The 27899-nt window shown below is 41.4% G+C and overlaps 4 protein-coding genes across 4 annotated transcripts in view; 2 read left to right on the top strand and 2 right to left on the bottom strand.

Annotated features, from left to right (window-relative positions):
• Positions 1–6987: 6987 nt before the first annotated feature.
• Positions 6988–7577, top strand: LOC131675854 (uncharacterized). The gene is made up of 3 exons (XM_058954990.1): positions 6988–7095; positions 7178–7207; positions 7267–7577. The coding sequence occupies exons 1-3, from the start codon at positions 7056–7058 to the stop codon at positions 7575–7577; spliced, it is 381 nt and encodes a 126-aa protein (XP_058810973.1). The 5' UTR covers positions 6988–7055.
• Positions 7578–8641: 1064 nt separating this feature from the next.
• Positions 8642–9733, top strand: LOC131675852 (DEAD-box helicase Dbp80-like). Its single transcript, XM_058954989.1, has 2 exons — positions 8642–8706; positions 9361–9733. The coding sequence occupies exons 1-2, from the start codon at positions 8642–8644 to the stop codon at positions 9731–9733; spliced, it is 438 nt and encodes a 145-aa protein (XP_058810972.1).
• Positions 9734–15548: 5815 nt separating this feature from the next.
• LOC131675851 (uncharacterized) lies at positions 15549–24205 on the bottom strand. The gene is made up of 3 exons (XM_058954988.1): positions 22192–24205; positions 18963–22117; positions 15549–15659 (listed from the first exon to the last, which is right to left on the bottom strand). The coding sequence occupies exons 1-3, from the start codon at positions 24203–24205 to the stop codon at positions 15549–15551; spliced, it is 5280 nt and encodes a 1759-aa protein (XP_058810971.1).
• Positions 24206–25479: 1274 nt separating this feature from the next.
• Positions 25480–27899, bottom strand: part of LOC131675850 (uncharacterized) — a 34566-nt gene continuing 32146 nt past the window's right edge. The window contains exon 3 of the mRNA XM_058954987.1: positions 25480–25562. Coding sequence (XP_058810970.1) covers positions 25480–25562 — 83 coding nt within the window. The remainder of the gene's footprint in view (positions 25563–27899) is intronic.

Raw genomic sequence — 27899 nt, 5'->3', positions numbered from 1 at the left:
TGTAAATTTCATCATTTTTTGTGTGTATATTACACGAAATTTATGGTCGAAGACGAAACTATTTCTCGTGATTGAAAAAAAGTCCGATCTCGAAGTCGGTTTGTATACGATACGCGGCCCTCCAGACCAGGATTAGGTTGACGATTTCCAGAGTTACTGCAAAACGTTTCTATATGAGAAAGGCAAAATGATTGTTCCGGCTTATATGGAAGTTTCATATGTAAACGGACGATTCAGTCTATATTTCCGGAACAATATAACCGATCCGTACAAAATTTTGCGGCAGTCTATGAAGGTATATCATTTGAGACTAATTTTGTGAAAATCGGCCCAACCATATTCGAGAAACTGACATGAGTTTGGTAATTTTGAGAAATGGCCTTTTTCCAGGGACAATGATCTTTTATAATCGTCAATATGACCAACGAGATTTCGAGATGGAGGTGAAGATATGACCTGGGGTGCACCAGCCATATTTTAAACCTTCTATTTCATGCTTGGTTTGTGATGTGAAAATCGGTTCAACTATCGCCGAATAGCTGGTATGGGTTTAGTTTTGGAATATGCCCGATACCTGGGACTTCCGGAATTGTCGATAGTGGACAGTAACTTCAAAGAATCTTTGATTGGCCATCACTGGCCTAGAACTGCAGATCGAAGTTTGTAAAAAGTTTGTAAAAATCGGTCAATAGGTGTGACATTAACTTGCAAGTAAGCAAGTTCCCTGGGGGCATCAAGAACAGAGCTTAAAAACATTGACCTCCCTGCCTGAACTTGAAACAGAAACGAAATTCAATTCATGCCCGCCGCGATTTCCTTCGTTATTCGTTTTCCCGATACAGCGCATTCTGGTTCGGATATGTCCGGTTTCAGAAGCAAACTGAATTTTGTTTCTATGATAGCGACGAGAGGGATTATATTGAGCAAAAGTGCACCAGATATAGATTACGCAGTTCACTTAGGCTTCGAAAATGTAGAAGATGTCATCTTCTGTCTTGAAACTGTCCACATAATAACAAATAAATGCTTCGGTTTGTTGTATTTCCCTTGCACTCGAGTGTTCGATTTTGCATGAAATTTCTATCAAGTGGAAAGTCAATGAATGAGGGAGGCGGTGAATCTGAATGTTGGTTTCGGTAAATACAAGCAGAATTAGGAAACTGATTTTAAAATTCCGCAGCACTGATCAAGAAGCGTCATAAGTGGTCATTGTGATCAAAGCTACTTCGATTGGTCATTAGGGATGTAGACTCGTAAATTCAAGTAATGTCGCACATATTTTAATGTGTATTACATCGTTTGGACTTCATGGTGGACTCTTTTATATGAGAATATGCTGTGTTACAGCTTTCTTCAACCCGTAACCCAGGGACCGCAAGTCCGATTCAACACAACCGATCGGAAGGTTGTACCTTTCATTTGTGTAAATAGGTCCAGGCATCTATGAGAATCAAAGGTGACATTATTTGCCTCATGCACACATACATACACATATGGACATTTTCCGATCTCGTCGAACTGAGTTGATAGGTTTATGAGACTCGACCCTCCGGGCCTTTGTTAAAACTTCAGTGTTTGGAGCGATTGCATAAGCTACACGAGAATGGCAAAAATATCACAATCATTCTAGTACTCAATTGTTCTGAGCTCTTTAAAATAAAATCGATTTTGTTAGATTGATCTCTTACATATTAAACCTTTTTAAATCCACCTAGTGGGGCAATTGTGCCTTTCTCATATCACCAAACTCTGATTCCATGGCTGGTTATGTTCAATAAAATTGTGGAAATGTCCATTAAATTCTTAGTACACTTTGCTCCTATATACAATGGCTCGCCAGCCACGAATTTTATAAACTAAATGTCGACTCTGTAACATTCGAAACAAAAAATATCATAGTTAATTAGCCTAATTAGCATTACCGTCAAACGGGGTAACTTGCAACAGCGGAACAACATGTTTCTGTTCCGATGGACAGCCCTAGTAACAATTCAATAACAATACCGTAAAGGGTAGTTTTATAACCACCGATAAAACATAGATTGCATATGTAGCATGCTATAAAACTATAAATGTTACTTGGGAGACAACGCTAATAATAATGTTTACAATTTAGCTCCACTTCAATGGTAAGAGCATATCATTAGTATCCCTTACGTACAGATCGAGTATACAACAATAAACGTTACTGTTAGATATATGATTGCTAACCAACTCAAATATACGCAAGATAACGATTTAACTATATAAACGATTCATGTGGGGTAACATGAAACAGTAATTTGTGTTATTACCAATACACCTTGAGTCTGCTGACTGATACAGCGATTAAAATAATCGGATTTATATTGTTGTAAATCACATTTTGAACGTTTAAACTGTAGAACTAGAATAAGGGGCTCACTAACTTCCAAAACTCTCTTAAAGGATTCTATAACATTTTCCCGAAAACCATCTCCCAACAAATACAATTTCGAAGATTTTTCCTTAGAAATACATTTACCAGAATACATCAATTCCCAGAAAACTAATTTCCAGAAAGTACCAAAGCCCAGAAAATTACTTGACTGAAAATTCAATTTTCTCAACTAAATTTCTAACAAACGTTTCGTTTAGATTTTATTCACTTAAATGCTTATTGTGATTACAAAAATAATGAGAATTTAAACAAAGTACACACACCTAAATATTTGAATTGTTATCATTCTTTTGATTGAGTTATTTTAAGAATTGTTCAGTTGGCACTTATATATAAATGTGGTGGTTATGTTTTCGCTAATTCTCAATGTGCTATTCAGAAAGAACTTTTCTATGGCTGAGTAGTTCCTCGGGCTCGGGGAAAGCGTTGTTTAGAGTAACAACACGTTTCAGATGGTGAATCGGATTACAAATTGTTTGAAACAGTTACATGAAGTAGCAAATTACGTGTTACGACCAAAATTTGGTCCACTTAAACGTGATGCATTTCATTTAAACATTTATTTAAAACCCCTGCGTACCTGTTATTTTGTCATCCATAAATGACGTAGCTTTTTGACGTAGGACTTACGTCTTTCTTTACTATACTGGGTGTCATTTCAAAATTTTCAAAACGGATGCGTTACGTACACTTTGAACTCTAATAACTTTTCTCCTACTCAAGGAATTACTAATTTTGTTTCATAAATCGAAAGGAAAACGTTCAACGCTTGCTATTGATACCTTGTTTGCTATGTAAAACTTGTTTAAAAAGTTCAAAAACTACTTTTAATGCGAATCAACATTAATGCTAAAACCTATAAATATGGGTGTCACAGTTTTTCTCAAAGCCAGACGTGTGTAAGCCACAGAGCAGAACACACGTACGTGTGCTGCTCAACGAGAAGCTGCATTTTGACCACCAACCAAATCATAGCTACTGCCTTATCGCTGCCAACCAAGAACAGTCGTCGCCCTGCGTGAAATTCATTGCTCTCAGAAGTGGACAGAGTTACTAATTCGCAAGCTGCTCTTCCAGTGCCTGGTCCGTGAGATTGCACAGAATTTCAAAACCTACTCTTCCGGAGCTCAGCCGTAATGGCCCTTTAAGAAGCCAGCGAGGCCTACCTGGTTAGTTTGTTGGAAAATACCAATCTGTGCGCTATCCATGCCAAGCGAATAATCATCATGCCGAGCGGGAAACGGCGAAATAATATTCACAACAAACGGTCCTTATTAGGACCACAAAATCGTTCTCAGAAGAATTACAATTGAAATTTCCATTTCGTGCTTTGGAAAATAACTTCCCTCTTATCGGGTTAGTTATTTTCTATAATAATATCCGAAAAATGTGCGATAAAACCAATAAACTGACCAATTGGACGGAAGCAATAAAATACCTACAACAATTTGAGTCAGAAAAGTGATATTAACGGAAAAATGCTTCGATCGTTTCTAAGTGTTTGGCAGCTGAAGTTGCCGATTTGTTTTCCAACGTCAATTATTTGCGCTGTGCTGTACGGAACAGATTTTTGCGCGATTTGTTGGGAAATAATTAAAACAATTGTGTAGTAGATTCCGTAGATTTTACCGTAAATTTTGATAGAAATGATTTTGTAAAAGCATTAATTAGCCGTGCTTTGAATGGTGGTTTTTGCAAATCTTTCTAGAACATTAGTGAATGTGGAATGATGAAAATATTTTCATTTGTCGCACAAAGGGATGGACTACCATCTGCACTAAGAAGTTTATAAAAGAGATCGCATTCCGATATACAATGCTCATTCGATGTGAGCTGCGAAAGGGGAATGTTCGTGTATGTACGCAGCAGATGCGAATTCGGGCAAGGTTCGAATCGTTAGCAAGGATTCTCGTCTGGTATCACCAAACATAGTTATCTACAAACCGTTCTTTTTAGGATGAAAACATAATGGAGAAAGAATTGAATTAGAAAGTTCCATTTAATAACTTGCATTGAGTGTGCGCCTGTCAAGTCTGCTGTACTTTAGCAGTGACACATAAACCAATGTTTATCGAATTAATCTACAAACCCGTAGGTTTTTGCAAATCTTTCTAGAACATTAGTGAATGTGGCAACCCTGCTACTAAGCGAATGCCACGCCAAAACGAATGATGAAAATATTTTCATTTGTCGCACAAAGGGATGGACTACCATCTGCACTAAGAAGTTTATAAAAGAGATCGCATTCCGACATACAATGCTCATTCGATGTGAGCTGCGAAAGGGGAATGTTCGTGTATGTACGCATCTGGTGTATGTACTCGTCTGGTATCACCAAAAATAGTTATCTGCAAACCGTTCTTATTAGGATGAAAATATAATGGAGAAAGAATTTATTTAGAAAGAATCTACAATGCAAATCTTTCTAGAACATTAGTGAATGTGGCAACCCTGCTACTAAGCGAATGCCACGCCAAAACGAATGATGAAAATATTTTCATTTGTCGCACAAAGGGATGGACTACCATCTGCACTAAGAAGTTTATAAAAGAGATCGCATTCCGATATACAATGCTCATTCGATGTGAGCTGCGAAAGGGGAATGTTCGTGTATGTACGCAGCAGAAGCGAATTCGGGCAAGGTTCGAATCGTTAGCAAGGATTCTCGTCTGGTATCACCAAACATAGTTATCTACAAACCGTTCTTTTTAGGATGAAAACATAATGGAGAAAGAATTGAATTAGAAAGTTCCATTTAATAAGTTTGCGCCTGTCAATTCTTGTATACATTTACCAGTGATTCATATAAGCAAATGTTTATCAAATTAATCTACAAACCCGAAGGTTTTTGCAAGTCCTAGAAAATCAGTGAATGTGGCAATCTCATTCGACATGAAATTTCCAGTAAACATTCATTCAAAAAGTGCATTGGCTCAAATTATCCATGAATGTCATATGATATGCCCAAGTTTAGTCCTACGTCAACACCGCGGTTACGTCCCGGACATTACCCACTCCTAGTTTTTAGTGAGGGATTTTTAACACCCCCCTACCCCATCGTAGCATTTCGTCACAAAATTCTAAATACCCCCTGATAATTACGTAGCTTGACGGTAACTCTCCCCCCACCCCTTGTCGCCGTAAAAAATAAAAAAAAAGTAAAGAACGATGTTAGTTAGATGAAACGGGTAAGGTTGTCGTGACATCAGGTTAACCCATTCCTCTTTAAAAAAGCTACGTAGCATGACATGACCACCTACCCCCCTGTCGTCACACATCATCACAAAATACAAAACTCCCCCCTCCCACATATATGGATGGTTTATAGGAGTGTGCAGAATTTTACCCCTATTCGATTTTACCGTTTGCTCTTCAGTTATAAAAATGGTCTTCAAGCAAGAGGAGCAAAGTTTTGCTCGAGCATTGCGAAAATCCGACCAATTTGCACGAAATTGGGGAGATCGTAAAAGTATAGATATGTAGCAACAGTCACCAACGTATTAATGTGTTTGAGAAATGTTTGTTGATAGCCAAAATGTGTAGATTGGGGGGAAGTTGGAAATTGCAAACATTTTCAAACAAATGAAATTGTCCAAGATCAATAAGAAATGTCTGGTTTGGCAGCCTATCTGCACCTGTTGTTTGAAAGGCAGCATTTTGATTGCGAGGGCAACCGTCAGCTAGGAATTTCTGGGGAATGAGTATCTGGTTATTTGTTAAATTTGGGTAATACTTTTCTGCGAAAGGAAATATTGTTTTCCAAGAATTGGTACTTTCCAGGTAATGGTTTGTTGGAGAATAGTTCCTCCTACGGAACAACTTCGGTATTTTAGTTTCTTGACGAAAACTGACTTATAGAATTTCCGGTGCTCTTTCTGCATTAGTACTACAATACTTTGCCGAATTTTTATTCTGATACGACATACTTCAGCTCCATATTTCTATATAGAAGAACCCGGAGCCAATTCGAAGGGTTTTCAATGTTCATTTGTTTACTCTTTTTGATTTGGATAGATCGAGCAAAATTGACAGACAAGTGCAGACTATTGCATACAACTCATTGTTTTTTTTATTTTTGATGTATTGCCTTCAGTTTTACAGATATAAATGTATGATGCGAGAATTCGGTCATCTTACCTATTATCGTATGTGAGGACTTCCACGAAGATCCGTCCGAAAATCTCCAAAATCGTGACGACTATTTTATATTCCGATGAAACTTTACAAGTTTCACAGGCATGGAAGTCTAAACATTTTCAACAACCAATAAGATTATTTTGACTCAAGCGCAATTTTTTAAAAGGGCGTAGATGTTTCTACGTGCATTAATTTCAAAATTTTTTGTTCAGTTACTCTATTTTATACAGCAAAACGATTTAAGCTAAGTATGCACCTCTTGCGAAATGAAATTTCCTATACAAAACCTATGCATAAAAAACGTCGCGAAATGCTCGCGAAAAAAAATTTCGTTTCCATTTCGTAAGCGGTACGCAGCTCTCGCGAAAACTATAACGAAAAATGCAGTTAGCCGAGACACGGTTCGACAAACAATAAGTTTCATTATACTTCCGCGAGATAGCGCTGCTTTCTATGCGCTGTCACCAAGGCAAACTTTTTCCTTGCGAAATAATGGTCAATGGTATTATTTCGCACGGAGGCTCGCGAAATTTTGACAGGTTGCAATGAAAAAATATAAAAAAACACAAGATTAGTAATTTTTTGTATTTTTTTTCATCGCGACCTGTCAAAATTTTGTAGTTTTGAGAATCAATATTTTGAATTTGAATGGTAAGTTTTAAAATATTATTGGAATTGTGATTGTTTCTAGTAATTATTATTATTTACAGGCACACCCGAACAAAGCAGCCACAAGAGCAGCATTTTTCGTCAGCAGCAGAAGCAGCAGCCATCTATCTACTTGATAAGTTTTCATCAACAACAACCAGATGCTACAAATCAGCTCAACATCCTGGATCAGGCAATCAGCCAACCAACATTAAATCGATACAACCGTAGCAGTACCAACAACTCCAAATCCAGCAACAATCTCTCAAAAAAGAACCACAGCAATTACAGCTCAGAACCAACAAAGCAACAAGAGCTTTTTTTACGAATAATGGACCCAACGGACACACTTTATCGGCACATTCTGTCGTAAAACTTGCCTGCCACTATTCTTACCAGCGGTTACCTTCCTGATGTAGAGAAATCAGATTCAAACACAAACGTCATATTACTGCCTTGGCTCCTACCAGTTGCTTGCATGAAAATATCGCTGCCTCCACAGTGCTCGTAATTCCATCCCAGCAGCAGCTAGCAACCACAATTCCAGTGCTTATCGCCAGCAACATCAGAAAATTAAGATTTCCCCCAGACCATGACCATCATCCGACAGATCGGTAGCAACAACGTTCAACTGACGGTAAAACCTGGCCAGCAACCGCAACTAGTGCAATCGATCCAAGCCAATCAGGGCCAAATGCAGAAGACCATTGGTCAACCGCAAAAAAAAGATACATTAATAGCACCTTCAAACACAGTAGCAGCAGCATACTGTACTGTACCACGCCGCGTGCAGGAGGACTTTTTTTATTCAGTTGGTGCGGCAAGGTGAGTCATTTTTACTACCTTTTTTAGTTTCGAAGGATCCGTACCGTGTTCAGTACATTGTAATGTAATACCCTATTCTTCTTTCAAAAGCTCGCGTTCACTCATTCACGGATATTTTTCATCATAATTTTTTTCAGATCGAACAGCAACCATAGCGGATACACATCACCGAACACCAGCAACATAATGCCATGGTAACCACCCAGCAGCAGAACACGGTGATAATGGGCCAACAGTAAATACAACATCAAGATCCTCGGAAAGGACTTTCTCTTTCGGTATTTGTTTAACAGTAGCTTCTCTCCTCCAAGCATTCCTTTGCATATTTAGATGTCCTTGTCAATTTACAGAACAAACATAATGGAAGCATACTCTACTCGCGCGACATATTCAATCGGGCCAACCGTGTGACTCGTTTGGAAAAAAGCGCTCATCATCGGTTTCATGGCAGCGAAGTGAGCAGACAAAAGAAGGCGTTTTTTTCCGAAAGGTCGCTCTGGGCAAAAGTTCAGCCAATTGCAAGGAATAAACCACCGGAGTGACAGTATCCGTGCTGTTTAGGAACTTTTTCCATATATTGTAGCTTTTGAATTTTAATACCCGGTCGAAACGATGGCAAGTGCTGCCGATAACTGGGTCAAAAAGGCGGAGGGAGGATCAGGAAATTTCTGCACTCGGTAAGTGTTGTTTTTGTCATAACCAACTAACCTATTTTTGGAGCGATAATTTTTCTATAGGTTTTGAATTTTTCTTTTCAATACAAATAGGTTATCGATCTGAGTATCCCTAAGGATAAGGAACCAGAGCCGGCGGCTGACAGCCCAAAGAAAGAGAATGCGGAAAAACCTTCTAGTTCACCGCCAGTAGAACCAGCGATCAAATTACTCCCGTAGAAACGGCTGCACCTGCAGTTTTGTTTTCGGTAGCTACAGAAATTAAGACTTTAGCAGCTCCTGAAGAAAAAAAAGCTGCTAGCGAAAATGGAGAAACAGCTTCCTCCACGGAAGATGCAGAGGCATTCAAGTAAGTCGAAATCTGGAGAAAAATTTGATTAGGACATAAGTAGCATTGAGAGCCTCTCTCTGTTTACTTTCTGTTTCGATTATTACGTCTTTATAACACTTTACACTAATTTTCCAGTACATATCGAAAGCCGATAGTTTTTACTAGAATATTAGGCAAAGAGTTGAGTACTAAATATTGAAACGACCGAGTAATTAACAGAAGAGAAACACACCAAAAAGAATCTCATTGTTACTTACGTCCTATTCAAATTTTTCTCCAGAAATATTAAATATCAGCTTTAAAATTATCCATGATTCATCTTTTAGCCCGGCGGATGCAAGTTTGCTAATTAAACTTATTCGCAAAGGTCTAGTAGAATCAAAGCTGGATCTGGGGGTGAAGGATCCTTCTTCGCCGCGATACTTGGTTAAAACTTTCGAAGCTTTGCACATGAATTCGGAACTGCTTCAGGGAGTCTATGCTATGGGTTTCAACGCTCCTTCCAAGATTCAGAAGACGGCTCAACCTACTCTGTTGGCCGATCCGCCACAGAACATAATCGCCCAGAGTTGGTCGGGAACAAGAAAAACCACTGCCTTCGTGCTGGCAATGCTCAATCGAGTCGATCCGTTGAAAAACTATCCGCAGGTGATTTGCCTTTCCCCACGTATGAACTGGCAATTCAGAAGGGGAAAGTAGCTGCAAAACGGCAAAGTTTTGTGCGGAAATCGAACTTGGTTAAACCGTTCGCGGTGAGAAAATTGTCAAAGGGGCGAAGCTGACTAATCATATCATCATCGGAACAGCCGGGCGTTCGACCTTAAGAAGATTGCAATTTTTGTACCGGACGAGGCGGGCGTAATGATCGCTGTTCTTTTTAACCACGTACGAGCGGGAGGTGATGGGATTCGCCCAGTACATCGTAACCAATCCGATCATGATTCTTCTGGTGCGGGAGCAAGAATCACTCGATAACACCAAACACTACTACGTCAAATGCCGCAACCAGGACGAGAAATATCAAGCCATTTCAAACATGTACGGTGTGATTACCGTCGGACAAGCGATCATTTTCTGTCATATGATGTATAGGACAGTTGTAAACTCCAAGTAAACTTATTTTCGGCATTGTTAATCGTTCGAAACAGGCACGCAAAACGGCCGGTTGGACCAGGATAATCACTCAGTAGCGGTACTGTCCGGTGATCTAACGGCGGAGCAACGGTTGGCCGTTCTGGATCGATCCCGAGCCGGACTAGAGAAGGTATTGATTGCAACGAACGTTTTGTCTAGGGGTAAGTTTCACCACTTGATTCTGGCTGCAACACCAGGTTACGGAGAGATTCTTCCGCCTTAGGTATCTTAGGTATCGATGTTGAACAGGTGACCATTGTCATCAACTTCGACCTGCCGATGGATTAGCAGGGACGAGCCGATTGCGAAATCTAACATCGAATTAGACGCACCGGTAGATTCGGTAAGTGTGACTCATTCTTGTGATCCTATAGATTGTATTTCTTCCCACTTCTTTAACAGAACGGAATCACCATCAACCTAGTGGGCAGTGATCGAAGCATGATGATTTGCAGATCAATCGAAAAACACTTCCGGAAAAAGATTCAGTTGCTAGACGCGGAGAACTCGGACGAAATTGAAAAGATCGCACCGTAGTGTTTTCGACCAGCTACTGGTGAAAGACATAGGAGCTTTTTTGGGTCATACTTGTTTTGATTCTGAATTTATAATTTTATTAATTTTTTTTTCTTCCTTGACCTGACATATGTAACCAACAGGGTAATAAATTTACAATTAAAATTACAATTTATCTCTACCCAGTTCTATCCAAACATTTGAAAAGGGCCTAACTGCAAAATGTAACAAATCTAAATTTCATGTTTTCCATTAACAAATATCTACCCGAGCACGTACATAACGCAACATTTGATCATGAAGAATTTTGATAGCGATTTTACAACAATTAATAAAAGGGCCTAATTGATTTTTATGACCGAACTGATTATGAAAGGACCTAACTGATTGAAAAGTGCCTAACTAGCAATACACTCGTTTTAAATGGATTATAACGTATTATTGTATTATGACTGATTGTAAAAGGCTTATAACATCTTTTCCATAATTTACATACAAAGTCAATCTGACCATCAAATTAGAATTCAGTTAATTCGTCTAACTTTCGGTGTAATATCAGACTTGAACAGCATTTTTTGTGTGAGGTATTCTGCCGCTAGAAGCAAAACTGTCCCATGTGCTATGGGAATCCCTATACACATGGGACAATTATGCTTCTTGTGGCAGTAATGCAAGTAGTAGCAATATGCGCAATTCCTTAAACCTCTCTAGTGTTTCATGCAATAAGAATTACCACGAATTACTTATGGCAATAAATTTGAACTACGATTCTCACAATTGTTATACCAAAAATAGGTTTGTATCCGTACTGATTATTGGTAGCATTCCCTGAGACTTCCAGAACATTTAGTAGTAGCCATTGTTATCATAATCGATTTTTAACGTCAGCCAAAGTTTAAAGCCTAGGGTTTGGTTCGACCTGAAACCGATTGAGTCGGAGTCGGTTGTTATATTTGCGTTATATTTCCGGATTCCGAAGCGTGTTTCGAAAGGTAGTTTCCCCGAGACTTGTGAAAGCGGTAAAGGCGGCCAAGGCAATCAGATTTGCTTCTTAATGGTCAAACGCCGATTAAGAGTTACGATTCGGACAATTACAATAGATTTGGTTTGAGCGAATTTCGATCATTTCCCTGGGTCTTCTGGAACCGGTAGAAGCAGTCAATTTAGATAGAAAATGGCCAGCCAATGATTTAAATTTCCGATGGCAGGAATTGTGCTGTCTAAATTGGTCAGACTGAACTTCCCCGAGACATCCGGAACCGTCACAAATAAGCATTATGATTAATCATGCTCGAAATATGATTCACGCTGAGTACGTCACTTCCCTGAGAGCTTCATGAATGGCAAATAGGTTTACAATTGTTACCGATTTCATACACATCCGTGATGAATTAATAAAATACATTATTTAAAACATTTAAATGACAACAGAAATATAAAAAAGAAATAAACAAACAACAGCTGATGTCGTTTTCCAGTTATCAAAAGCGACATCTAACAGCAAACACACAGACTAGTTTTCGCGAGCAAATGTCAAAATTCCGCACGGAAGAAGGAAAAATATTTCGCGACCTTATTTCGCAAGAGGTGCATACTAAGCTTTACAGGGAATGAATACTCCTTCACGAAAAAAATCACACCGAAAAAAAATTGTGTCATTTTTCACAAAACCAGAAAATTATATTAAAAATTTAAAATGCAAAAAACCCATTTTTTAAATTTTTTATATTTTGTCAACAAAAACCTAAAGAGAAAAGAAACATTTTGAATGTGATTGCATGATGGAGAACTTTTCAGTGAAAACTTTACACATGTTTTCAAATTTCATACTAATTGCCTGTAGAAAAAAAAACTGTAATTTTATTACAGAATAATAATTTTTGTCATGAGCATTTTATTTTTTTTTCCTATTAAAAAAATATTTTGGCGGCAAATAGTATGAATTATAAAAATATGTCGAAAGTTTTAGTTAAGAAAACTTTGTTTATTAAAAGCTTCTCCATGATCCAAACCCACTGAAAATTTTTTATTTACGTCTTTAAAACGACAAACATTAGAATGTTGATATTCTAAAAAGGCATAATTACACAAATTTATTGTTTTTGTTGGAGCAAAATTCCAAATATCTCGAAAACTATTCCATTTTGGAAGATTTTTGTTAAATGAATTTTGTTTAAAATGATACTTAGAATTACATTCTGTAATAAAATCACAATTTTGTACGTCAATTAGGACGAAATTTAAATACATGTATAAAGTTATTGTTTGAAAAACTTTTTATCGATAAGTTCTCCTTCATGCAATTACATTCAAAATGTTTATTTTCACTTTAGGTTTTTGTAGACAAAATTTAAAAAATAGAAAAAATGTTTTTTTTGGAATTTAAATTTTTAATATAAATTTTCGGTTTTGTGAAAAATGACACAACATTTATTTCAGCGCATATTTTTTTCTTATAGAAGTATTCATTCCCTGTAACTCGTTCTCAGATAGTTTTGTTGTATAAAATAGGGTAATCGACCAAAAAAATTTGGAAGTTATTGCACGTAGAAACGTCTACCGCCCTTTTGAAAAATTACTCTTGCATCCAAATATTGGAATTTCCAGAAAATGTATGGAGATTCATAAACCGAACACAGCTGTAAAGATGCGTTCAAATCGATTTTGAGGTCGGCCGGTCTCTCATGGAATCCCCCAGGAAGAACCTCATGAAATTTCAGAAATCGAATTCGTATTTTTGATGCCAAACATCTTTGAAATGTATGAAACGTCGAGATTTTATGTTATCTAAAAAAAATTATTTGATGAAAATCGGTTTTTTGGGACTTTGCCGATTTCGCACCTTTTGTCTTTCTCTTAAAAAGAAAAGCTATGCAATCAATGCAAAAATCAATTTGTTAAACGAGGCCCGCAGGGCTGAGTGTCATTTACCATTCGATTCAAAATTCCCATATAAACTGGTATAACTATGATGTAAAACATATTAAAGTGGGTTGCGGGTCTGAATCACTATTGATTAATCAAGACAGCTTTGACCACATTGACCTCCGGTGGAACTCTCCAAGTTCCTAACCCAAGTAACAATTGAAGTTTTATAGCACGCTGCAAGTGCAATCTATATTTTATCAGTGCCTATAAAACTATCACAAAACTACATTTGTTACTAGGGTAAGCTAATGTCACACCTATTTCCCAGCAAATTTTCTACCGATTTTTGCAAATTTATTTTCAAATGAAAGATACAGTAAAACCTTTGACAGCAGCTGAGTTTCATTCGGTTGTGACTCTTAGTTCCGAAATTACAGGTTGATTAACCCTTGTGAAGGCAAGCTAAAATCCTAACATTAATGGGCAAGCCGGGCCTCTCAGGCCCGTCTAAATTCAAGCTCCTTTTTGTCGTTCTCATATGGAAAGGTTATGCAATCGGTCGAAATTTCGACTTTTCAACCGAGACCCGCAGGGCCAAATCTCTTATACCATTCGACTCAGTTCGTCGAGATCGTAAAATGTCTGTATGTATGTGTGTGTGTAAGTGTGTATGGATGTATGTATGTGGCAAACAATCTCACCGACTTTTCTCTGAGGTGGCTGGACCGATTTGTACAAATTTAGTCTCAAATGAAAAATGCAGCCTTCCCATCGGTCGCTATTGATTTTTTTATTAATCCGACTTTCGGTTCTGGAGTTACGTGTTGAAGAGTACAATCACACTGAAAATTTCCATAGAAACTGATGTAGCCAGCCCTGGTCGATCCCTAACAAGCGTGCAGCTTATGCGCCACTTCCCGTAGGAAGACTGCACGCCAAGATTTGTTTGCCCGGATGAGACTCTTCTTAGGGCGAGTCCCTGAAGAAAATTCACCTAAAGAAATTATTCAGGATCGAACCAGACAGGCTTATCAAAAGTCAGCCTCCAAAAGTCGGGTAGACGACCCTATTATCAGTCAGTAGCAATCATCAAGAACCTATTTACCCTCAGAGAATACGCGGTAAGAAATTCCCCATACCTAACTTATCATCACTGGAACTGTAGCCACTCACCGCCAGGTGGCCCAAACATACTGAAAGCGAAGCTTTCACCACTCATCAAATTCCGCCAAGCGGAAGACAGTGAAACGAAACGAAAACTACACCGAACGAAGTGACGTAACCATACTAGAACGAGACTAAAACCATAAGGGAGTACTACATGAATCTACAAAACATTCGCTTCATTTACACTAAACAACATTTATTTACGGTACAAAACGGCAGATTTATGTTCTATTTCATGTTTGTATTTTTTAGCTTTTAACTTTCTAGGCCTATCTTCTGATGTGTGCGTGTACTCTCTCCCTACTGTGCTCATTGACCTGCTTGTGCTTTTCTTCTCATTTCCAAAATCCTCCCAAAGTTCGGTGACGTCACCTCACGGCTCCAGCGTATCAATCAGCTATTGCTTTGCACCCGGGTGACTAATTAAATGGGTTGTGTGTGGCGTTCGTGAATGACGGACTAAAACGTAATGGCCGACACACAACCTCAAATCATGGACGCGTCCCTAATTCTAGCCGTCCGTGGACGACTTCTCGAGCGTTTTGCGCTCTTCCGGATTAAATCACTGTGGCGTCCTCCCTGGACGCCACCCTTCACACTTATCTAGCAAGAACGATACGACTCACCCAATCTGCTGCTGTTGGTTTCTGCTGCTGCTGTCGATCGTTCTGCGATACGGTGGCTGTTTCGATGACGGGCGATTCGATGACGGGCGATTACATCGATCGGCCGCGCCGGTTTCTGACCAGCGGTTGTTAGTTGCTGCTGATGCTTGCTTTATTCGGCCGGAAAAGCTGCGATGGTTTTCCCGGCGATTGAAGGAGACGGTTTATTGATGGACCGTCCTTCCTTCCGGCGGCGTAACGGTGCCGGATTCAAATTCGTCCTTGCGCGCGTGCTGCTTTCCTTCGTTTTGCCTCTTCTCTCGTTCGTCGGCAAGCTGTGCGGAATAGAAAATAGAATGCCGTCTGCCTACGACAAACGGGGTCGTTAGCATATGCGTTGGGGTCAATGGCACCTAACGTTGAGCACATTTACCTTTTCTAGCAACTTTCTGCACACACTTTCCTACAAACGCACTTTTTACTCCCTTTTAGACTATACTTGAGCTATTAGGGCGGGAGAGCAAAGAATTAGACAAAATTCACAGTACTATCACGTCACATTAATTACTTTGGACAAACTAAACCGGACAAATCACGCGAGCTTCCAAAACGTTTGGTGGACTGGGACGAAATGGACTAGCAGCGTTAATCCTCAGATTAGGGAAGGTAATTTCGTACGAACTTACAGGAAGCGCGTATTTTCCCGCAAATTTCTTCGGACAAGTTCGGAAATCAACGACCCTACTAGCTGTTTTATTCTGTCAGCTAACCTTTGGCTCTATCTGTCCCTTTCCATCATGCATTCCAAGCGAAGGATCGTCATGGTTTTCGTCTTCAGGAGAATCTCAACAGGCAATTTAATTTCTTCCCATCGCGGAGAGGAGTACTTGCTAGGGTGTTGCGCAAGAGTCGATCAACGGTAGGTTGTCTAACTCTTGGCGCAAACAAATCAGACTGGTTCTACTAAATTTGAAAAATATTGCTGAATATGACATGACCGCTACATAACACCAGGCTTGTTTTACGAAAATTTGGTATTAGGATTAATACCAAATTTTCGTAAGGGACAATTTTACGAAAATGACTAAGACTAACAATAGAAAAAAAACTACAACTACTATTTACAAATGTTATGTACAACTAATCCTAGGTTCGCCTTGAATACAGAAATACTGATGGATTTGACATTTCCCCTGTTGCGCTCCGGTAGTTCAGATATATAACACTCAAAGACTGCAACAACTCCCCAAAATACTGGCATTGATACCAAAATATTGAAATTTTAGATCAAGCCGAAACCCCAACACTACAACATACACTGAGTTTCTTACGACTCTCAATGCAACATAATTCCCAATGTAACTTCATAAATACTACAAGAAACAGGCTTATTGAGTTCCAGAACTACTCCAATCCTTACGTTGGAAATGTATCCCTTCACTCAATTTACCGCACAGTTTTGTCTTTTGAAAGCACCTCAGAGCTCTTCCCTGAATAAACACTTTCTACTAGACAAAACGCAGAACTGAACTTCATAATTTCCTTTGCAGTGACTCTTACGCCGAAATAGTTCAGCTAGTGAGAAATCTGCACATAATTCCCCCGAAAATATCTCCCGAAAATCCCCCGAAAATATCCCCCGAAAACCCCCGAAAATCCCCCGAAAATATCCCCCGAAAATATCTCCCTAAACAATCATTTTGGTTATGTATTAACGCCGGATGTATTCCGACAATACGAACACATACCCTAAATGACCACATATCCCATAAATCCATCTTACGTTACATTTCCTACGTCGAAAAAAACTTTCGACAAAACAGAAATGCAACGAAAATGAAAAAGTACCCAAACCTATTAAAGCTCCCATTAACTCACGCATACACTGAACTACCAACCCGCAACGAAGAGAAACGTCAAACCAAAAAATATCACAAGTGAAATGTTGTGTTGTGCGGTAATTGTACATTTTCCAGGTAAATTACCAAATATTATACCGAAATGGCTCAAAAAACGTGCAGATAAAACGTTTCCGAAAGACGGATTACGTAATGGAAGGTGAGTGAACTAATTTTTGTTGTTTTTACTGTTTTTTCCAGGCTAAAACGGACCCACCAAAAACCAAAACAATTCTACTTAGATGGAGGCAGGGATGTTTCCGCGCGGCACTGGACGGTTCTGGACGGACGGATTTGGACTCTTGAAGCGGACGATGGGTGAGTTTACATGATTTTCTTTAATGTTTGCCAGACCGGCTGACAAAAGATTGATAGATTTTAGAATTGAAGGATGTTGCATGCAGCTAAACTAGGAGCGGATACGGACCACGGCACCAGGCCGGAACTACTTTTGGCGAGCACACGCCGGACGGACTGCTGCCAGCAAACGGGAATTGCCTCAAACGGCCTATTTGAAGACAGCTCTAACGGATGCCGAGAAGGGAAGTTGACTTCCAGTTAAAGGTAAGTGTGTGAACAAATTTTAATGCTTTCTTTTTCATTTTAGGAACAATCGGACGGCGGAACCCAAGATGTCAATCAACCCGAAGGACCCCTACCCCAACGTGAACCCACATTTAACATAAACTCCCACATTAAACATTAACCCACTAAATCCCAAAATTTTTGTTAAATATTGTGATAAATAAATAAACACTTAAATAAATAACAAAGAAAATAAATAACAATTAACACATAACATGAATATAAGCAAATATACGATAATTTTAAGTACTAACATAGATATAAGGAAACATTGTGAATTACAAACTAACATTACTTATATCCGAAAAATAGTATTTACAAAATTTTATACATTGGGTGATCGTGCAAAGGCACAATCCCCTTTCTTCGTCCTTGCACATGTCTCGTATAGGTAGTTAACAAGGTATGTGTATCCCGATGCAATACAACCTGTGTTTTTTCCAAACATGGTTAAATTTCCAGGAACACTGCCGATTTCTTTAAATTGCAACGCTATTCAGCTAAAGCAATTTGTTACTGACAGCTCGATTAACTCGGGTTTGCTCAACATCGTCTGTAGGACTTCTGAGTCTTATTTTACGATCAACGTTTAAGATTCCCCCGTCTTAAACTCACGCTTTGTTGCTTCTCGCGGAATTTTCGCGGTACTCCTCATCAACGCACTGGTGGCTCCGAGTTCTTGGTTTTATAGGTCATCGTCCTGATGAAATCAAGGACTCGCTCTGTCTTCAGGTCGAGGGGAACTAGTTCGTTCAGTAACAAATGTTTTATACCCAAGAGTGCTGCAACTCAAGGAGATATAAAATGACCATAATCCAACACGTTCGCAAAGTTCTTCTTGAGCTAGAATGAAGATCTTAGCAACAAGGTTGCCCCCAGTAAATGAAAGTTGTTGTGGGGGTGCACTGTCTGAAGGACAATGCTAACTTTACGAACTGCGGTACAGTATTTTCTGCAACCAGAGCAAAAGCATCATGGTGCGTTGTCTCAATCAGTAAATACTGAGAGGTACATAGCTTGACTTCTATTCGATCAACCAGTGATCGATGTTAAAGCTGAACTTGAAAGGGTAAGTTTCTTGAGAAACTTGCAGTTGAAAATTCCCAGTCTCTTCCCCTTCAAGTCCTCAAGGTCATAACAGTGGGTTCCTACTACCCTTTTCACTACGGCTGGCACATACTTGGGGGCCAGCTTTGCAGAAAATCCCTTGCCTTTGTCCGATTGTTCCATGTTTTTCTTCAGAACCTTCTCACCCACAGAGTAAGTTGGACAATTGGCATTGGAGCGAAGATTATAGTAGGACGAGTGTTTGCTGTACGCCGCTTTCAAGTTCTCCCGAACCTCTTCGAGCATTTTCTCCCTTTCCTCGTTCTTCAGCTGACCATCGTTGGTCGTTTGCGAATCCCTCAGATAGCGATATTCCCTACCGTCGGAAACCATATTCCGGCCGAACATAACGAAGTACGGAGTGTAGCGAGTTGCATCGTGAACTGAGTTGCGCACGGCATTGGCTATCTGTTGTAAGTTATTGGCCCATTCTTTGTGGTCTTTCCGGATTGAGGCTCGTATTGCTGTCGTGATTACACGGTTGACTCGTTCCGTATCGTTTACCTGAGGATGGTAGTTCGGAGTTCTCCAGTGCGTCACGTTATACTTCGCTAGCAGACTTTGGAACATCGCTGAAGTAAACTGTGTCCCATTGTCCGACAGGATCACTTCCGGAACACCGAACAGCAGGAAGATGATGTTTTCCACAAATTGTACCAACGTTTCCGCGGTCGCTTGCCTAAAAGGCTGCACCAGCACAAACTTGCTGAAGAGATCAGTTACGACGAGGAGACAAGTACTTCGGCCTTTGCCGGAAGCTGGAAGTGGACCGACATAGTCCATAGCCAAGAACTGCCAGGGATACTGAGCCAACTTCCTCTGCTCTGCCATTGGCGCGGTCGTATTCTGGTTTGTCGCTTTACTAGTTTGGCATGCAAGGCACGCCTGACATTGCCTTTTCACTTCGCTGCTCATTTGTGGCCAGAAATAGCGCTCCTTCACCGCTGCTAATGTCTTCTCCGGACCGAGATGAGCTCGATCGTGAATTTCCTGGACGATTTCCTTCCGCTCTACCTTCGACGGGTATCTCTTCCACTGGAATCGTGCATCTTCCACTTTTTTGTCCCCTTTGACGTACTTCACGATCAGTCCATCTATCACCCTGAAATCCGGGAAACTCGCTGGGTCTTTCTGGATCTTCGCCGCTAATTCCTGATGCTCAACATCGGCAGTCAGGGTAAATATCGTCTCCACCGACCTCGACAAACAATCTGCCAGGATATTGTTTTTACCCTTCCGGTATTCTAACTCGATGTCGTATGACTGAATCTTCAAAGCCCACCTTAGCAACTTCGAATTGCCCGATTCCACCCCGATCGTGAATAACCACAGCAAACTACGTGCGTCGGTAACCACCTTGAAGCGAGAACCCTCCACGTAGTGGCGGAAATGCTCAATTGCTAGCAACACACCCAAGCATTCTTTTTCTACGCTGGCGTACTTCCGTTGCGTGCTACTCAGCTTCTTGCTGAAGTATGCGATCACTCTCGGCTGATCATCAACGTGCTGTATCAGCGCTGCACCAACTGCGTTGTCCGACGCATCAGATTCAATCGTGAACGGTTTTCCGAAGTCTGGATTCCCCAGAATCGGTGCCGACACCAAAGCTGCTTTTAGCTCTCCAAACGCTATCTCTGCTGCTTCCGTCCACACGAACTTCTTTTTCGACTTTTTCAGCAGATCGGATATCGGAGCTACGATGCGACTGTAGTCACGTATGAAGCGCTGGTAAAACCCTGCCAAACCGAGCAGTCGCCGAATATCCTTCACGTTCTTCGGACGAGAATAGTCGAGGATTGGCGAAATCCGTGAATTGTCAATGGATACTCCGCTCTCCGTTAGCAGGTACCCGAGATATGTCACCTGCTTCCTACAAAATCTACTCTTATCAAGCGATATCGTCAGATTTGCCTTTGCCAAACGTTCTGCTACTATTTTCAGTAGTCTCACGTGCTCACTGAACGAATTCGTCGCTATCACGATATCGTCCAGGTAGACGAAAACGTTTGGTTCGAGATCGAATCCGATTACCCGGTCCATAAGCCGGCACATCGTGAACGGTGCGTTTGTTAACCCAAACGGACAAACTTTGAACCGAAACAAGCCTTGCGGTGTGCGGAATGCCGTATAGTCCCTTGATTCTTCCTTTAGAGGAATCTGGAAATAGGCATCCTTCAAATCCACTACCGAATAATACTTCGCCTTCCCTAAACGATGAAAGATCTCTCCCATATTCCTCATCGGGTACGAGTCTTTCTTAGTCCAGGCGTTTATCTTGCGAGAGTCCAGACAGACTCGTAGTTTACCATTCGCTTTCCGAACTGGTACTAAAGCGCTGGCCCACTCGCTCGAACACTCTTCGATAGCATCCATCTGCTTGTATCGTTCAATCTCAGCTTCCATTTCCGCTTGTACTGCTGGTGAACACCGATACCATGGTTGTCTTCTCGGTTTCGCTTCTTCGGTCAACCGAATCTCGTGTTGCAACAACGAGGTCCTACCCAACTTATTTTCTGTTGTGCATGGAAATTGCTTGATTGCTTCAATCAGCTCCTTGCGTTCCACGGGTGTCAGATCGTGTTCCGTTTCTACCGTCTCCGGAGTCGTTTTTGATGGTTCCGGTAGCTCTAGAGCCGGAATATCCAACGTCGCATCAGGGTCAACATTCTTCAACGCGGGTAGCGTCTCGATCGGCAGCAAGGTGAATTGGATCGTATCCACCTTTCCATATCCCGTTGGAGTGGTCTCAACAGTGGCCACTCGTTCGAATCCGTGGTCTCCCTCAATCATCGGCTCGATTCCGAACGATTTCCAGAAGTTGTATCCTAGGATCAGGTCTCTACAAATTTGCGGTACCACTAGCGTCGGAATCACTCTGGTCATTCCCTTGAATATCATCGGTAGCTGTACGAATCCGAGACATTCATGTACAGTTTTATCGGCCGTGACAATCTTCAGTGGGCTACGCTGCATCGTCAAACCATACCTCTTGGCAATATCGGTCATACTCGTTACACTGACACTTGCGCCAGAGTCGAGTAAAGCGTCGTATTCGGTGTCAAAAATCTTCACGGTTACGTGAGGGCTGCTCTCGGTGTGGACCCTTACTTCACACACCTTCAGAAACGGGTCCTCAAACGGACTAGAACTGGGAACATCGTTCGTCGGCGGAATGCTGTTGTTCCCTACTCCGCATTCCTGACCTAGTTTCCCGATGGATTACCAATCCTGTCCCGGTCAATCCGTGGGTGGTTCTCGCAGGTCACCGTCGTCTTACCGGGTGTTCCGCAGATGTAGCAGAACAACTGCTTTTCGTGTCTACAGTTTCGCCAAATATGTCCCGTTTGGCGGCAATTCCAGCAAAGGGGACCATTTGTCTGTTCGACTGCCGGCGTGGTACTGGGTTGTTGAGCACGCGTTACTGATTTGGACTGCTCCTTTGCCCGCCGATCACCATCGAACCTCTTTCCTAACGCGTTCACCTCTTCTGCTTCGGAATAGGATCCCGTCGACTCTTCAGCCTCGATGTTGTGTAGACCCGTCGTGTTACGTGTCGGTCCTTCTCGACACTGTCTGAGTGCCGGATCGTTCGCATCGATACGGTACGCATAGTATTCGAGCTTGCGCAAATCTCGTACAGTTCTGCACGCCAGTTTGGAACGGTAGTGTGGACGCATGTTGTCCCAAATGACTTCAAACACCCTTTCCTGATCAAGTGGTGATGATAGAAGCTTGTTCAACCTCTCTATCTCCGTCTTAAACGTCAAGAACGGCTCGTTTCTAAGTTGTTTCCGCTCGTAAATTTTCTGACGATTTCCCTGGTCCTTGTTCGGGTTGCCGTACATGTAGCGGATTTTCTCCTCGAAGTCCTGCCAATCTAGGAACTCGTCAGCGTAGCACAAGTACCAATCGTAGGCATCTCCTCGCAATATGGTATGCACTCGCTGCAACAGGATGTCATCTGCGATCCGGTCCATTCGCGCTAGCCTACGAATCTTATGGAGAAAATCTTCTAACGATCGATGGCGGGGGTTGCCACTAAAAGTTAGATGCCATTTCTCCATACGCCGGTCTGCGTCCTGAATCTCACGATCCGCGATTCGTCGATTCACACGACGTCTTGGACGAAACTGCTCAGCGTCATACTCATCTTCGTCCTCGCTACTCTGCAGGATTACTGCACTCTGCCTTCGATGCAGGCCACCGGTGGGATTACCTCGACTAGCCCACTGAGAAAAACTCCGTCTGTCGCTCCACCGTCTATCAGCTGGATCCTCCCGTTCAGCTATTCTCGTCTCCATATTATACATTCTGCTCAACCGTCGCGCTTGCTCCTGACCGTCTCGTGTATCGTAGTAGGAACGGTCGCTTACTGTCTCCATCCGTCGTTCGACTGATTCCCTTCGAATCGTTCGTCCTCTATCGGACTCATCCTGTCTCGTCTGCGGAATGCCGCTATATCGTCGTTGTGGTACCTCTTCTCTCAGCCTGCGTTCGGTTTCTGGACGGTTGACTCGGTTGTACGGTGTCGGTTGCGCTTCTCTGTCGAACTCCACCCTACTCATCAGCTCAGGAACTTGAAGCTCTCGATTGGAAGGGTTGACGAACCTCATCGGATCCGGTATCTGGGTTGCCAGTCTAAATTCTGCCAATTCTCGCCTCAACTCAGCCACTTGCATTCTCAGCATTCTGTTCTCGTCGTTAAGTTGGTTTTCCCTCCGTAGTTGTTCTTCACTCGCTGTTTTAGGAATTGCTCCAAGGGATCGCTTTGAATTCTCATCAGACGACCTGTCCTCGCGTTCTTGTCCGTCGTCTTGATGCCCTTCGCCTTTCCCATCATCTTTCCCTGACTCCAATGCCATCTGCTGATTATTGACAACTTCTGAGTGAGAATCTTCGAAACCCTTCTTCCCACTAAATTTGTTCAACACACTACGAATTTCCCCCACGAGTTCTTTACGCATGGCTTCGGATCCCGGATCCTCGGCGATGCTTCGGGCGACCCTAAGCGCGTAATGTTTCAAACGAGAAATACACCTTTCATCTGGACCCCTCTCCAACTTCCCTCTCAAGCCATCGATTATGCCTGACACGCGATCGAATTCTTGTTCGATAGTAAACCGCGACGGATAATCCCGATTTTCCCTCACATCTTCGTAAAAAAGGTTTCGTAGTAGTCGGTATTTGGCTTCCGAATCAGTTTTAGTTACCTCAACCTTACCACGAATCATGAGCTCGTAATCTACTTCCTCATTGGTTAAGTGGTCGGCTCTCGGAAACTTAGAAGCCATTTTGGTTTATATTTGATTATGTATAAAATAATAAATAGTATAGAAAATGTACAAAAAATGGTAAATATAAACCCTTATCTCTAATAAATGTTCCCACACAACGATAACATCACAAGAATATTCCTTAGAATCCCCGAAATATTTCTGTATCCTCAATAAATTTCTCAAAAATATGCCTGATGATATTTCTCCAAAATAAACGGTATCCAAAATATGTTACATTAACCTAAATACTACATAAATTACAAAAATGAACCTAGACTAAGTATGTACATAAGAACGAAAATAAATGACGAAAACAATCATAACTTCAACAATATTCTCCAAATATACTTCAAGAATTCCGAAAAAATCCTGCAGTTGGGCGCCAATTTGTAGCCAGCCCTGGTCGATCCCTAACAAGCGTGCAGCTTATGCGCCACTTCCCGTAGGAAGACTGCACGCCAAGATTTGTTTGCCCGGATGAGACTCTTCTTAGGGCGAGTCCCTGAAGAAAATTCACCTAAAGAAATTATTCAGGATCGAACCAGACAGGCTTATCAAAAGTCAGCCTCCAAAAGTCGGGTAGACGACCCTATTATCAGTCAGTAGCAATCATCAAGAACCTATTTACCCTCAGAGAATACGCGGTAAGAAATTCCCCATACCTAACTTATCATCACTGGAACTGTAGCCACTCACCGCCAGGTGGCCCAAACATACTGAAAGCGAAGCTTTCACCACTCATCAAATTCCGCCAAGCGGAAGACAGTGAAACGAAACGAAAACTACACCGAACGAAGTGACGTAACCATACTAGAACGAGACTAAAACCATAAGGGAGTACTACATGAATCTACAAAACATTCGCTTCATTTACACTAAACAACATTTATTTACGGTACAAAACGGCAGATTTATGTTCTATTTCATGTTTGTATTTTTTAGCTTTTAACTTTCTAGGCCTATCTTCTGATGTGTGCGTGTACTCTCTCCCTACTGTGCTCATTGACCTGCTTGTGCTTTTCTTCTCATTTCCAAAATCCTCCCAAAGTTCGGTGACGTCACCTCACGGCTCCAGCGTATCAATCAGCTATTGCTTTGCACCCGGGTGACTAATTAAATGGGTTGTGTGTGGCGTTCGTGAATGACGGACTAAAACGTAATGGCCGACACACAACCTCAAATCATGGACGCGTCCCTAATTCTAGCCGTCCGTGGACGACTTCTCGAGCGTTTTGCGCTCTTCCGGATTAAATCACTGTGGCGTCCTCCCTGGACGCCACCCTTCACACTTATCTAGCAAGAACGATACGACTCACCCAATCTGCTGCTGTTGGTTTCTGCTGCTGCTGTCGATCGTTCTGCGATACGGTGGCTGTTTCGATGACGGGCGATTCGATGACGGGCGATTACATCGATCGGCCGCGCCGGTTTCTGACCAGCGGTTGTTAGTTGCTGCTGATGCTTGCTTTATTCGGCCGGAAAAGCTGCGATGGTTTTCCCGGCGATTGAAGGAGACGGTTTATTGATGGACCGTCCTTCCTTCCGGCGGCGTAACGGTGCCGGATTCAAATTCGTCCTTGCGCGCGTGCTGCTTTCCTTCGTTTTGCCTCTTCTCTCGTTCGTCGGCAAGCTGTGCGGAATAGAAAATAGAATGCCGTCTGCCTACGACAAACGGGGTCGTTAGCATATGCGTTGGGGTCAATGGCACCTAACGTTGAGCACATTTACCTTTTCTAGCAACTTTCTGCACACACTTTCCTACAAACGCACTTTTTACTCCCTTTTAGACTATACTTGAGCTATTAGGGCGGGAGAGCAAAGAATTAGACAAAATTCACAGTACTATCACGTCACATTAATTACTTTGGACAAACTAAACCGGACAAATCACGCGAGCTTCCAAAACGTTTGGTGGACTGGGACGAAATGGACTAGCAGCGTTAATCCTCAGATTAGGGAAGGTAATTTCGTACGAACTTACAGGAAGCGCGTATTTTCCCGCAAATTTCTTCGGACAAGTTCGGAAATCAACGACCCTACTAGCTGTTTTATTCTGTCAGCTAACCTTTGGCTCTATCTGTCCCTTTCCATCATGCATTCCAAGCGAAGGATCGTCATGGTTTTCGTCTTCAGGAGAATCTCAACAGGCAATTTAATTTCTTCCCATCGCGGAGAGGAGTACTTGCTAGGGTGTTGCGCAAGAGTCGATCAACGGTAGGTTGTCTAACTCTTGGCGCAAACAAATCAGACTGGTTCTACTAAATTTGAAAAATATTGCTGAATATGACATGACCGCTACACTGATACCACCATGATGTCCAAATGATGCAATATATATTAAAATATGTGCAACATTACTTGGTTTTGCATGTCTAGATCATTAATGACCCACCGAAGGCACTTCGACCACATTGGCCAGCTATGGCGGTTCTTGATGCCTTGGGGGAATTTACCAAGTTCCTAAGATAATGTCATACCTATTTCTTAGCGAATTCTTTACCTATTTGAAACTTGGTTTCAAAATTCTTTACTATTTGAAACTTGGTTTCAAATGAAAGGTACAGCATTCCCATTAGCTGCTGTTGAATTTCTAATTGATCCGACTTCCGGTTCCGGAATTACAGGATGATGAGTACGAACATACAGCAAATCCCGATTTCCGCGTATAAGGCGATGGATGTAAAAAGGTCAATTTTTTGAAGTAGAATACTTCTAACGTTTCAATATGGGGTCCCGTTTCAAAAATTTCAGTTGAGAAATTTTCCCAGATTTGAAATGCGAGTATCTTCCGTTCTACTGGACGAAATTGCAATATTTTTGCACTATCTGATCGGAAATTTGTGCACGTATTTCGTATTAAATTACTGCGACTACTATAAATAGACCAAAACAAGGATTTTCAGAAAATCCTTCGAAAACAGCGAGGAAAATGCGCAATTTGCCAGCATATACCACGCAAAGCCGTCAAAAAGGAGCATGTAAGCGTTTCATTACATACGGGAATGTTTTGTATCAGTGGGTGCTCGCTTACCACACGAGCAACATGCTCGTCCGGGCGGTACAATGAGCGGTATCATGTTTGCGTTCCCGTACCAAGCGTCATCGCAAGGTTCTTCGTGATAAAATGCAGGGAATCACCAAATCTGCCATTCGGCGTCTGGCTCGTCGTGGTGGTGTAAAATGCATCTTCGATTTAATCTACGAATGCTGATGGTGTGCAAGAAAATGTCATCCGAGATGCCGTGACCTACACTGAACACGCCAAGCGCAAAACGGCAATGAATGTCGTCTATACTCTGAAGCGGCAGGGACGCACTTTGTATGGATTTGGAAGTTGAAAAGGTAGAACTCACTTGTATCATTATAAAAAAGGCCCTTTTCAGGGCCACCAAAATCATTTCAAAGAATAAGTTTGCATTTTCTGTTTCATGGACTGTTTCTCCCTGGAGAGCAATTTATGTTAAACCCTAAATTATGATTTATTTCAGTACGCAAATTGCAAATATGGTCAGAAACAAACAAGTGGAAAACATTTTTACTAGGCGTATTCAAAAAAGGTTTCAATTCTCAAACATTTTACCAAGGTGCCGTATTACATTACTCTCTTTACCCTGAGTGTTCGATAATCTCCGTAGTGGAAACACAATTTCAATTTTGTTCTTTATCAAAAATATGTGGTCGACCAACAAAGGTGTGGAGCTACGAAGAA

Source organism: Topomyia yanbarensis, chromosome 1, assembly GCF_030247195.1.
Source record: "Topomyia yanbarensis strain Yona2022 chromosome 1, ASM3024719v1, whole genome shotgun sequence".
In the NCBI taxonomy this organism is placed as follows: Eukaryota; Metazoa; Arthropoda; class Insecta; order Diptera; family Culicidae; genus Topomyia; species Topomyia yanbarensis.
The sequence above is the reverse complement of the archived record's forward strand: the minus strand, read 5'-3'. Positions and strand labels throughout refer to the sequence as shown.

Bases quoted from the DNA above. Each gene is read 5' to 3' on its own strand.
- LOC131675854 (XM_058954990.1), top strand. From the start codon at position 7,056: ATGGTATTATTTCGCACGGAGGCTCGCGAAATTTTGACAG. The intron at 7,096-7,177 runs GTTGCAATGAAA...AAAATTTTGTAG, and splicing joins GGCTCGCGAAATTTTGACAG to TTTTGAGAATCAATATTTTG. The intron at 7,208-7,266 runs GTAAGTTTTAAA...TATTATTTACAG, and splicing joins CAATATTTTGAATTTGAATG to GCACACCCGAACAAAGCAGC.
- LOC131675852 (XM_058954989.1), top strand. From the start codon at position 8,642: ATGGCAAGTGCTGCCGATAACTGGGTCAAAAAGGCGGAGGGAGGATCA. The intron at 8,707-9,360 runs GTAAGTGTTGTT...TTCATCTTTTAG, and splicing joins TCAGGAAATTTCTGCACTCG to CCCGGCGGATGCAAGTTTGC.
- LOC131675851 (XM_058954988.1), bottom strand. From the start codon at position 24,205: ATGGCTTCTAAGTTTCCGAGAGCCGACCACTTAACCAATGAGGAAGTA. The intron at 22,118-22,191 runs GTAAGACGACGG...TCGGGAAACTAG, and splicing joins CTACATCTGCGGAACACCCG to GTCAGGAATGCGGAGTAGGG. The intron at 15,660-18,962 runs GTAGTAGGAACC...TATTCCGCACAG, and splicing joins TGCCAGCCGTAGTGAAAAGG to CTTGCCGACGAACGAGAGAA.